Source organism: Gorilla gorilla, chromosome 1 (assembly GCF_029281585.2).
Source record: "Gorilla gorilla gorilla isolate KB3781 chromosome 1, NHGRI_mGorGor1-v2.1_pri, whole genome shotgun sequence".
NCBI lineage: Eukaryota > Metazoa > Chordata > Mammalia > Primates > Hominidae > Gorilla > Gorilla gorilla.
This window is the reverse complement of record NC_073224.2, coordinates 147,170,519-147,182,680: the sequence shown is the minus strand read 5'-3', so window position 1 is coordinate 147,182,680 and position 12,162 is coordinate 147,170,519. Positions and strand designations below refer to the sequence as shown.

At 45.6% G+C, this 12,162-nt stretch overlaps 1 protein-coding gene across 14 annotated transcripts in view; it reads right to left on the bottom strand.

Moving 5' to 3' along the window:
* Window positions 1-6,539, bottom strand: part of EVI5 (ecotropic viral integration site 5) — a 277,795-nt gene extending 271,256 nt beyond the window's left edge. For 9 of the 14 annotated variants that reach the window (XM_063696981.1, XM_055352262.2, XM_063696995.1 and 6 more), the window contains exon 1: window positions 5,656-6,209. In XM_063696981.1, the coding sequence (XP_063553051.1) occupies window positions 5,656-5,697 (42 nt within the window). In that variant the 5' untranslated portion in view covers window positions 5,698-6,209. Of the gene's footprint in view, window positions 1-5,655; window positions 6,210-6,245 lie in introns of those variants that run through there. The other 5 variants (XM_063696986.1, XM_063697007.1, XM_063697001.1 and 2 more) reach the window with 5 other exon arrangements.
* Window positions 6,540-12,162: the final 5,623 nt, after the last annotated feature.

Genomic DNA, 12,162 nt, shown 5'->3' with positions numbered 1-12,162 from the left:
TCTGGAAAATATGACTGGGACAAAAGTAAAGATAAATACAGTGGAGACAGCCTCAAACAATCCACCCAGATCAATCATTTCAATCTTGGCCACACACTGGAATTATCTTGGCAGCTTTAAAAAATACTGGTGCTAATCTTCGGAGATAGAAATCAGAATAGTGGTCACCTCTAGGCCGGGAGTGAGAAAACAGAAGAAAGGGATATGAAGGAATTTTCTAGAATTTTTTGCCATGCTCTACATCTTATATCAGTTACATGGTAAAAATCAAACTATACACTTAAATTCTGTGCATTTTACTGTATGTAGCCACACCTAATTTTTTTTAACTATCGCTACCTGGGACCTAGTCTCAGAGATTCTGACGTATTAGCAGCAGGGATTTTTTTTTTTTAATTCTCTATGTGATTATAATGTGCAGCCGAAGCTGAGAATCACTGCTTTAGACTCTAGAATATAGGGTAAAACAACACGTCCTTAAGTCCTACTTACAAGTTCAGGACTTCCCATCAGCTTTCAGTAGCCCACTGTTAATCATGAACAGACAACCAAGGATTACCAGTCTTCCGAGGAGGGCCTCTACTAATAAGACTATACCAAATAGGAAAAAAAGTAACTTGGAAGAAACTATGCAAGGAAAAGAAGGTCTAGGCCAGGTGCAGCGCCTCACACCTGTAGTCCTAGCACTTTGGGAGGCCAAGGTGGACAGATCACCTGAGGTCAGGAGTTCAAGACCAGCCTGGCCAACATGGTGAAACCCCGGCTCTACTAAAAATACAACAATTAGCTGGGCATGATGGCAGATGCCTGTAATCCCAGCTACTTTGAAGGCCGAGATGGGGAATCGCTTGTACCCGGAAGATGGTGGCTGCAGTGAGCCGAGATCATGCCACTGCACTCTAGCCTGGGTGGCTGAGACTCCGTCTCAAAAAAAAAAAAAAAAAAAGAAAGAAAAGTTTAAGAAAACGATTTTTAACATTCTCAGAGAGATAAGAACAGATATGGCACCCATGAAACAAGAAGAGATGGAGAAATAAGTGACTGAGTAGAGGAGGCTGAACCTACTGGCCTGCAAAAGGGAATACAATCAAGAAACAAGCTGAGGAGTCTCTCTGAGCCTATTCTGGCTCAGAAGGCTGCCAGATAAAGTGATATAAAAAATTTTTTTAATTTAAAAAATAAAAAGCAAGCTGATTTGGCTAACTCACAGAATCCCAGAAAGGCTCAGAATCTAGGAGCCTAGGAGTTCCCAGGTATAGGGTCAGTGGTGGAGAGGCATGGGGCTAAAGAGAAAGTAAATGGTTTAAAGTTTATGTAAGGTACAGTTGGACTCTAGTCTAGGTTCCCTCCTCTGCCACCATTCCTATCTCATAGATTTATTTTCTAGAAACTCTGACCTGGTGATACGATTTGGCTCTGTGTCCCCACCCAAATCTCACCTTAAATTGTTAATAATCCTCACATGTCAAGGGCAGGACCAGGTGGAGATAAATGAATCACAGGGGCAATTTCCCCCACCCTGTTATTGTGATAGTGAGTGAGTTCTCACGAGATCTGATGGTTTTACAGGGGGCTTCACCCTTTGCTGGGCATTCATTCACTCTCCTGTTCCCCTGTGAAGAGGTGCTTTCCACCGTGGTTGTAAGTTTCCTGATGCCTCCCCAGCCATATGGCAGTGTAAGTCAATTACACCTCTTTTCTTTATAAATTACCCCGTCTTGGGTATTCTTCATAGCAGCATGAGAACAGACTAATACACCTGTGAGACTCCAGACTCAAGAAAAGTAAAGTAAGGCTCAAGGCTAAAAGCCAAGGGGTTAAACAGAAGTGTGTTTGATGAAAAGCAGCCCCTGCCCACAGCCCACTTTCTTTGCCCACCTCTCAAAGTTGGAGAGCTTATATTACCACATATCAAAGCTTATTATAAAGTTACATTAATACAGTGATATTAGTGCAAGGATGACAAATACACAAAACAGAACAAAGTATCCAGAAACAGACCTACACTAATTTCATAAATTATCTGACCATACTGTTATCTAATTTATGAAAAAAAGTGCCACACAGTGCAGATGGACAAGGATGGTATTTGCAATAAATGGTGCTGGATCAAACAGACGTCTATATAGTAAAAAGTGAATCTTGGCCCGGTGCAGTGGGTCATGCCTAAATCCCAGCACTCTGGGAGGTCAAAGCAGGTGGAGATCATGCTACTGCACTCCAGCCTGGGTGATACAGTGAGACCCTGTCTCAAAGAAAAAAAAAGTAAATTTTTTTTTTTTTTTTTTTTTTTGAGACCGAGTCTCACTCTGTCGCCCAGGCTAGAGTGCAATGGCACAATCTTGGCTCACTGCAACCTCTGCCTCCTAGGTTCAAGCGATTCTCCTGCCTCAGCCTCCTGAGTAGCTGGGATTACAGGCACCCGCCACCACGCCCAGCTAATTTTTGTATTTTTAGTAGAGACAGGGTTTTGCCATGTTGGCTAGGCTGGTCTCAAACTCCTGACCTCATGATCCACTCGCCTCGGCCTCCCAAAGTGCTGGGATTTCAGGCATGAGCCACCACGCCTGGCCTAAAAAGTGAATCTTGACCCCTGCGATTCATCAAGAATTTACTCTAAATTATATACCTTAAATGCAAAAAGTAGGGGATGGGTACAGTGGCTCACACCTGTAATCCCAGCACTTTGGGAGGCCGAAGAGGGCAGATTGCTTGAGCCCAAGAGTTTGAGACCAGCCTGGGTAATATGTTGAAACCCTGTCTCCACAAAACATACAAAAATTAGCCAGGCATGGTGGCATATGCCTGTAGTCGTAGTCACAGCTACTCAGGAGGCTGAGGTGGGAGGAATGCTTGAGCACAGGAGGCGGAGGTTGCAGTGTTCTGAGATTGCACCACTGCACTTCAGACCCTGTCTGAAAAAAAAAAATTTTTTTTGCAAAAAGTAAAATAAAATTGCTATAAGACAACACAGAAAAATATGTTCATATTCTCAGGTTAGGCAATGATTTCTTAAACAGGACACAAAAAGCAGTAACCATAAAGGACAAGATTGATAAAGTATACTTCATTAAAATTAAGAATCTCAGGCTGGGTGCAGTAGTTCATGCCTGTAATCACAACACTTTGGGAGGCTGAGGCTGGTGTAGGTGTATGACTGGAGCCCAGGAGTTCGAGATCAGCCTATGCAACATGGCAAAACCCCATTTCCACTAAAGATACAAAAATTAGCTGGGCATGGTGGTGCTCATCTGTAGTTCCAGCTACTTGGGGGTTAAGGCAGGAGGAATACCTGAGCCTTGGGAGATCAAGATTGCAGTGAGCCATGATCGTGCCACTGCACTCCAACCTGGGCAACAGAGTGAGATTCTGTCTCAAAAAAAAAAAAAAAAAAAAGGCCAGGCACGGTGGCTCACACCTGTAATCCCAGCACTTTAGGAGGCCGAGGTGGATGGATCATGAGGTCAAGAAATCAGTACCATCCTGGCCAACATGGTGAAGCCCTGTCTCTACTAAAAATACAAAAATTAGCCAGGCATGGTGGCACACACCTATAGTCCCAGCTACTCAGGAGGCTGAGGCAGGAGAATTGCTTGAACCTGGGAGGCGAGGGTGCAGTGAGCCGAGATCGCGCCACTGCACTCTAGCCTGGCAACAGAGTGAGACTCCATCTTACAAAACAAACAAACAAAACACACACACACACACACAAATTAAGAATCTCCAGGCATGAAAAAAACACCATTAAAAAACTGAAAAGGCAAAATACAGACTGAAAAAAATAAAAATGCAATACATATATATCCTAGAAAGGACTCATATCCAGAATAAAGTATTATAAATCAAAGAAAAATAAGCCTATCAACGAAAACTGGGCAAAAAGACTTAACAGGCACTTCACAAGAGGAAATATAAATGGTCAACAAAAGATACTCAACCTCAGTACCAGGAAAATGCAAAATGAAACCACACTGATATATTACTGTACCTCTACTAGACTAGCAAAAAAAATTTCAACTGACAAGCACCAGCAAGGATGTGGGGTAACCGGAACATTCCCTGCTAATTGGTAGAACCACTTTGGGAAAATGTTCAACAATATCTAATACTAGAGTTTTATCACACACGTACCTATAAAACCAACAATGCCACTCCTACGTACATACTCCAATCTAGTAATGTTCTATTTCTTGATCTTTGGTGGTTCACTTAGTAAAAATTCATTACCTGCAATGTTTTTTGTTTTTGTTTTTCTTGAAAGACGGTCTCACTCTGCCGCTCAGGCTGGAGTGCAGTGGCATGATCAAGGCTCACTGCAACTTCGACCTCCCCGGCTCTGGTGATCCTCCCACCTCAGCCTCCTGGGTAGCTCGGACTACCAGCGCACACAACCACACCCAGCTAATTTTTGTATTTTTAGTAGAAAATGGGGTTTTGCCACGTTGCCCAGGCTGGTCTCAAACTCCTGGGCTCAAGTGATCCACCTGCCTCTGCCTCCCAAAATGCTAGGATCACATGCGTGAGCCACCGCCCCCAGACCACCTGCACATTTAGAATTGTGAACTTTTTCTCTGTACTTCAATAACTTAGTTCTAAGATTTATTTGACACAAAGTTCTCGGAAATCGTAGTTATCATTTTAGAACAGAAAAAAGACCACCTGGGCCAGGCGCGGTGGCTCACGCCTGTAATCCCAGCACTTTCGAAGGCCGAGGTGGGCAGATCATTTGAGGTCAGGAGTTGGAGAGCAGCCTGACCAACACGGTGAAACCCCGTTTCTACTAAAAAAAAAAAAAAAAAAAAAAAAAAAAAAATTAGCCGGGCGTGGTGATGTACGCCTGTAATCCCAGCTACTCGGGAGGCTGAGGCAGGAGAATATATCCAGCCTAGGCGACAGAGTGAGACTCAGCTTTAAAAAAATAATAATAATAAAGAAAAAGAAGGCCGGGCACGGTGGCTCACGCCTGTAATCCCAACACTTTGGGAGGCTGAGGCGGGTGGAACACGAGGTCAAGAGATCAAGACCATCCTGGCCAACATGGTGAAACCTCGTCTCTACTAAAAATACAAAAATTAGCTGGGAGTGGTGGCGCGCGCCTGTAGTCCCAGCTACTCGGGGGGCTGAGGCAGGAGAATTGCTTAAACACAGGAGGTGGAGGTTGCAGTGAACCAAGGTCGCCACTGCACTCCAGTCTGGCGACAGAGCAAGACTCCCTGTCAAAAAAAAAAAGAAAGAAAGAAAGAAAAGAAAAAGAAAAAAGAGCTTCTGGTACACTGGTGAAATTCTACTAACAAAATTTTAAAACAAAAAAAGTTACTTACATCAGCTCAGAACAAAGATTAAAAACTACCAGCAGATCACTTTTCTTTAACTTCAGTAAGCACTGGAATTCATTCTTTCGGCAAAGAAAGGAGTTTATTATTCAACACTGTAATCCAAAGAAAAGATACCACTTCAAGAAAATACTTCTTTTCGAAAGCAGCTCTACCAGCAATAGATAGGAGGAAAGCGAGGAAACCATTCCAAAAGGCTTGGTTTAACTCTTGGGTGAGAGGATGCCAATGAGACGATCTAAGAAGCCCCAAAGACAGACAGACACAGGGAAATCACAGCAACTCTTTTGAGTGCAAACACCAACACCACAATCCAACCTACCGGAAATCCTGAGGTTAATTTGAGGCTTGCCCCACTAGTCATAAGGTGATTCAGGAATGGCTACAAACTCTTCTCAAGTGCATTCTGGACCTGGCACATCTGTCTTGCCCATCAGCAGCCTGGAGACACGCCATGCGCAGAATCCCGGAGGCCAAGTAAAGACGCCAACTTTGCAAGTCAGCGGGGCGAGCGCTCTCGCCCCTCGGATCCCCAAAGGGAACCGACTTCTGGCCTCGAGGGTGGGGTGCAGGGTCAGTGTCCTCCACGGGATTTACGAGGACGTGCCCCCGAAGCTGCTCCGTCCCTCCACCGCCCTGGGACGCCACAGTTAGACCCGCCGACGAGTTTCTTCCCCAGCGCCCACGAGAAGGAGGGCTGCGGGCGGCGGCGGCGGCGACAGGCGAGGAAGCGAGTGCAGGGAACTTAGGCCCTGGCGGGGCCGGGCGCGCCCGCCCCGCTCGCACAGCAAAACTTGCGGCGGCCCCCGCCCGCCGCGCCTCGGCCCAGCTGTGCGCCAGCGGAACACGGACTCACCGTCCGCCCGGCCGCCCGGCCTCCCGGCCCGCCCGGCCTGGCGCAGCGCCCCTCACCTTGGAAACGTTGAGTAGACTTCGCCGTAAACATTAACTTCCCATCCAGCCGGCAGCCGCGCCGCCGCGTCTCAGCGCCTCGGCCCCGCTCCTGGCTCCACGGGTCGCCCGTCCCGCGTTCCCAAAAGCACCACGCTCACTCAGAAGCTCAGGGCCGCCTCGCGACCCTCACCTACCCCTCCCGGCACCGCCGCTGTCGGAACCGCAGCCAGCCCCTTGCCAGCTGGCCAGCTGGTTCCTTCGGGGTCCGGCCCGGCTGCGTCAGGAGAGCCCAAGGCGCAGGCGCGGCAGGGCCTTAAAGAGACCCGGCAGCCTCTACCGCAGAATGGGTTGGAGCAGGTTAGGGGCCGGGCGGGCCGGCCGAGAAAAGGAGAAGGCGAAGGGATTGGACGGAGTGCAGAGGAGGCGGGGAAATCCCGCTCTGCCTCCGCCTCTCTTTCAAAGCACCAGCCCTCGGTCCTGCAAGTCGCCGACTTCCCCGGCCACTTGAACCGCCCCTTCCATGTTAAAGCGGTAGAAGACACACCCCTTCGGGGGCCCGAAGCGACCCCGAGCTTAGGACTGCAGGCCTCGCGCTGCCGCACCGACGCGGAGCCTGACTTCCAGGGCCCTGGCACGCGGTGCAGACGCGCATGTTTCGGAAGGCAGCCCCGAGCTCCCCCAGAGGTGGCCTTAGAGCACTCTCAAAAACAATAATCAACGCGTAAATGACACTTGTAATTGTAATGTACTCTTACACGTGTCTTCGCACTGGGTTTATGCAGACTCCTGCAGGGGGCAGAACATGGGCACGAATAGGTAAGATTCAGCCGGGCAGCCCTCCAGCGTCAACGAAGACATACTTAGAAGGAAAGTACTTTGTTTGGGACGGAAACAGCCTATTAATTTTTGGTCCAGGAAAAGCAGGCAAGAAAAAGTAAAAAGGCAATACAGATTACTTTCATTATATGTTTAGAAGTGACAGCCGGGCGCGGTGGCTCACACCTGTAATCCCAACACTTTGGGAGGCCAAGGCGGGCGGATTGCCTGAGGTCAGGAGTTCGAGACCAATCTGGCCAACATGGTGAAACCCCGTGTCTACTAAAAATACAAAACAAAAAATAGCCCGGCGTCGTGGCGTGGGCCTGTACTCCCAGCCAAGCTACTCTGGAGGCTGAGGCAGGGGAATTGCTTGAACCACGGAGGTGGAGGTTGCAGTGAGCCAAGATCGCGCCACTGCACTCCAGCCTGGGCGACAGAACGATACTCTGTCTCAAAAAAAAAAAAAAAAAAAAGGGACAAAAATTATAATAATTAGCAGCACAAGAAACTCCAAAATTATTTGTCTAGAAATTAGATATCCCTATTTTTTAATTTAAATTTATAACACAGAATTCGCAGATGGGTTTCCACTGAACTAAGCATTTCAGAAAAAAAAAAAAAACCTTACTTTTTTTTCAGCAAGATTAGGAAATACCAAGAAATAGGAAGTAAAGCCATGCCCTCCACCCAGCTAAAAACTTTGAAAACTTGAACTTTTATCTGAGGCAAATGTTTGCATAACTTTAGGTTGTGCCATTATTTAAAGAAATTTCAATTAACAATTTTATTGCAACTCAATCCTTGTATAAGAAAACTAAGCTACATCCTTGATAATGTACCTCTCCCCTCTTATATTCCATCCGTCAGCAAATTCTATTGGTTTTTCCCTTACAAATGGTCCTTGAATCTGTCCTCTCCTATTTCCTCCATCACCACCCTAGTCTAGGCTACCTTCACCTGGGGAGTGGGGGTGGAGGGATTACTGACCTAGTCTTCTTGTGGTTTACCCATATTCCCTTTATCCCCTCTCTAATCTCAACACAACAGGCAGAGTGACTTTTTCAAAATAACAGTGTGACCCTGTCACTTCCCAGCCTAAACCACTTAAACACCTTCCCATTCTCTTAGAAAAAAACCCTCCTAACTAACCAAGCCCTGAATGGCCAGGTCCCTTGCCCACCTCTCCACCTCTTCTCACTGCTCAGACCAATTCCACCCTGCTGTCTGTGCTCCAGCCACGCTAGCCTCTTTTATTCCCTATTTACCGGCTTCCTGGCCTCAACAGAGCTTTTGCTCATGCTTTGCCCTGTGCCCGGAAAGTTCTCCCAGTCCTCATCCTTTGACAACGGCTCTAGTATCCACCTCTGAGAAGCACCTTCTGACCTCCCTATGGCGGTCTCTTACGCCTTTCACATCGCATGAAACTGTAATTGGGTAGTTATATTGGTGAATTTTTTACTATTAGCTCCTTAAGTCCAGGATTTGATTTTGTTTGTTTCATGGTTGTATTTTCATATTTGTTAAATATATATTTGTTCAGTAAATGAAAATTATAGATGCTAGAACTTAAACTAAATTTGGCATAAAGTCAGAGAAAGGTAAAATGTCACCATCTGACATTTGGAATCAGAATCTAAAAACTTCAGTTATGTTAAAACTGATTTTATATCATTTTAGCTGGGTTGTCAAAAGATTCTTTGGGTAACCTTTAAAACAGTTCTCTAAGAGCCTTTTGTAAGCACCTGAATTAATAATGATAAGACATGGGATGGCCCACATAAAACTAATAACATTGATTGCTTCAAGAGAGGAAGACTGAGCCAAGCACGGTGGCTCACGCCTATAATCTAAACACTTTGGAAGGCTGAGGCCAGCGGATCATTTAAGATCAGGAGTTTAAGACTAGCCTGAGCAATATGGCAAAACTCTATCTTTACAAAAAAAAAATACAAAAAAAAATTTAGACAGGTGTGGTGGTAGGCACCTGTAGTCCTGCTACTTGGGAGCCTGAGGCAGGAGGATTGCTTGAGCCTGGAAGGGTGAGGCCACAGTGAGCCATGATCGTGCCACTGCACTCCAGCCTGGGCGACAGAGAAAGATCTTGTCTCAAAAAAAAAAAAAAAAGAGAGAGAGAGAGAGAGGAAGACTGGGTGACTGGTGGGTACCAGTGGGAAGGAGATTTTTATTGCATGCCCAAAAGGTTTAAAATTGTACCTTTTTTATCTTAAAGTATGTGCATTATCTATGTGAAGATAAATGACACGAAGTATGTGAATTATCTATGTGAAGATAAATAAATGACACAAAAGAGTGTCATACTGTTCCATTTATTTGAAATTCTAGAAAAGACAAAATTAATCTGTGGTGAAAAAAATCATAACAGTGCTTCCCTGTGGCAGGGGATTGACTGGGATGGTACATGAGTGAAATTTCTGGGTGGTAAAAATGGTCTCTATCTTGATAGCGATGTGAGTTACATAGGTATATTCACTTATCAAAAAATATGCAGGTAACATTTCAGTGAATGTAAATTTTACCTTAAAAACTATAAAAAATAGTGGTCGGGCATAGTGGCTCACACCTGTAATCCTAGCACTTTGGGAGGCCAAGGTGGGTGGATTGCCCAAGCTGAAGAGTTCAAGACCAGCCTGGACAACACAGTGAAACCCCATCTCTACTGAAATACAAAAAAAAAATTAGCCGGGCATGGTGGCGTGTGCCTGTAATCTCAGCTACTCGGGAGACTGAGACGGGAGAATCGCTTGAACCCGGGGGGCGGAGGTTGCAGTGAGCCGAGATTGCACCATTGCACTCCAGCCTAGGTGACAGAGTGAGAGACTCCATCTCAAAAACAAAACAAAACAAAACAAAACAAAATTAGGCAGGACATGATGGCTCATGCCTGTAATCCCAGCACTTTGGGAGGCCGAGGTGATGGATCACGAGGTCAGGAGTTCAAGACCAACCTGGCCAACATGGTGAAACCCCATCTCTACTAAAAATACAGAAATTAGCTGGGCGTGGTGGTGTGTGCCTGTAGTCCCAGCTACTCGGGAGGCTGAGGCAGGAGAATTGCTTGAACCCAAGAGGTGGAGCTTGCAGTGAGCCGAGATCGCGCCACTGCACTCCAGCCTGGGCAACAGAGCAAGACTCTGTCTCAACAGCAACAACAACAACAACAAAATCCCATAAAAATTAAATAAAATTTTAAAATCTAATAGCTAACACCTGGTTGAGCACTCAACATGTATGGGTATTGGCTAAGGCTATATACATACACTATTTCGTTTAATCCTCATATTGTCCTCATGGGGTAGGTATTATTATCATAACCCCCTTGCATATGAAGAAGCTGAAATTTAATAAATACCAAATAACTTACCTCAATTTATACCCCTGGAAAGTGGTGGCAGAGTTTTTAACACAGTCAGTTGAATGCCAGAAGTGGTTAAACATTAGGCCCTGTAGCACTTCTCTGAAATTGTAATATTTTGGTTTATATACATTACTCATCTACTAGATCAAGAGCTTCACAATGATTGAAATCCTGTTTTGTCTTTTTGTTTGTTTGAGGTTTGTGGTTTCATTTTATTTTATTAATTTAAAAGACTGGGTCTCACTATGTTGCTCAGGCTGGACTTGGACTCCTGAATTCAAGCCATGCTCCTGCCTCAGCTTCTTCTTCTTTTTTTTTTTCTCGCTCCGTTGCCCAGGCTGGAGTGCAGTGGCAAGATCTTGACTCACTGCAAGCTCTGCCTCCTGGGTTCACGCCATTCTCCTGCCTCAGCCTCCCGAGCAGCTGGGACTACAGGCGCCTGCCACCACACCTGGCTAATTTTTTGTATTTTTAGTAGAAACAGGGTTTCACCATGTTAGCCAGGACGGTCTCAATCTCCTGACCTTGTGATCCGCCCACCTCAGCCTCCCAAAGTGCTGGGATTACAGGCATGAGCCACCGCGCCTGGCCTTCAGATAGTTTTATTTGCGGTAAATTCAGTGAGCAATTCAAAGTTTTCTGTGTTCTAATACTGTACAGCCTTAGCATTGATTTGGGTCACTGTCTGGGAGGGGAACCCCTCTAAACTTGGCAAGGGTTAAACCCTGGAACACCGTGCTCTAAACTGCCAAAGGTGTTTAAGTCAGTCATGTTAGCTCCATTGTTCACAGAAAGGAAATGCAAGGGAGACAGTCCTCTGAAAGGCAAAAACAACCCAAGGTACAAAGAAGGAACTCACCAGAGAAGTCAAACCCACTGTGAACAATATTCCTCCCTCACCCTGGGAGCTTTTTAGAGAACTAGACCATCTCAGTTACATTCTAGGATTGCACTGTCCAATACAGCAACCACTAGAGATACTAGCAACATGTGACTATTTACATTTAAACTTAAATTAAGCCAGGCATGGTGGCTCATGCCTGTAATCCCAGCACTTTGGGAGGCCAAGACAGGAGGATCACTTGAGGCCAAGAGTTTGAGGCCAGCCTGAGCAACATAGTCAGACCCTATCTCTACAAAAATAAAAATAAAAAAATTAGCCAGGTGTGTTGGCACAACTGTAGCTATTCTGGAGACTGAAGTGGGAGGGTCACTTGAGCCCAAGAGGTGGAGGTTGCAGTGAGTTAAGATCACACCCCTGCACTCCAGCCTGTGTGCCAGAGTGGGGCCCTGTCTCAAAAATAAATAAACTTAAAAGTTCAGTTTCATAGTCACACTCACATAGTTCAAGTGCTCAATAATAGCACATGTGGCTAGTGGCTACTGTCTGACAGCACAAATATAGAACATTTCCACTCATCAGAAAGTCCTATTGGTAGCACTATTAAAGAAAAAGGAGACATAACACTCCATTTCAACTCCTACTAATGTTCAAAACTGTTTTGTTTTTTTTGTTTTTTTTTAAATGAAGGCTCACAATGAAATAGTGACAGCTATTCATTACTAGGCTCATTACTTTCTACAATATGAATCTGAAAGGTACTCAAATAAAAAGCTATGGCCTCCATGCACTGGAGTTATAAGAATAGCTTTAACTTAGCAGGGCATGGTGGCGTGCACCTGTAGTCCCAGCAACTAGGGAGGCTAAGGTGGGAAGATCACTTGAGCCCAGGAGGTGGA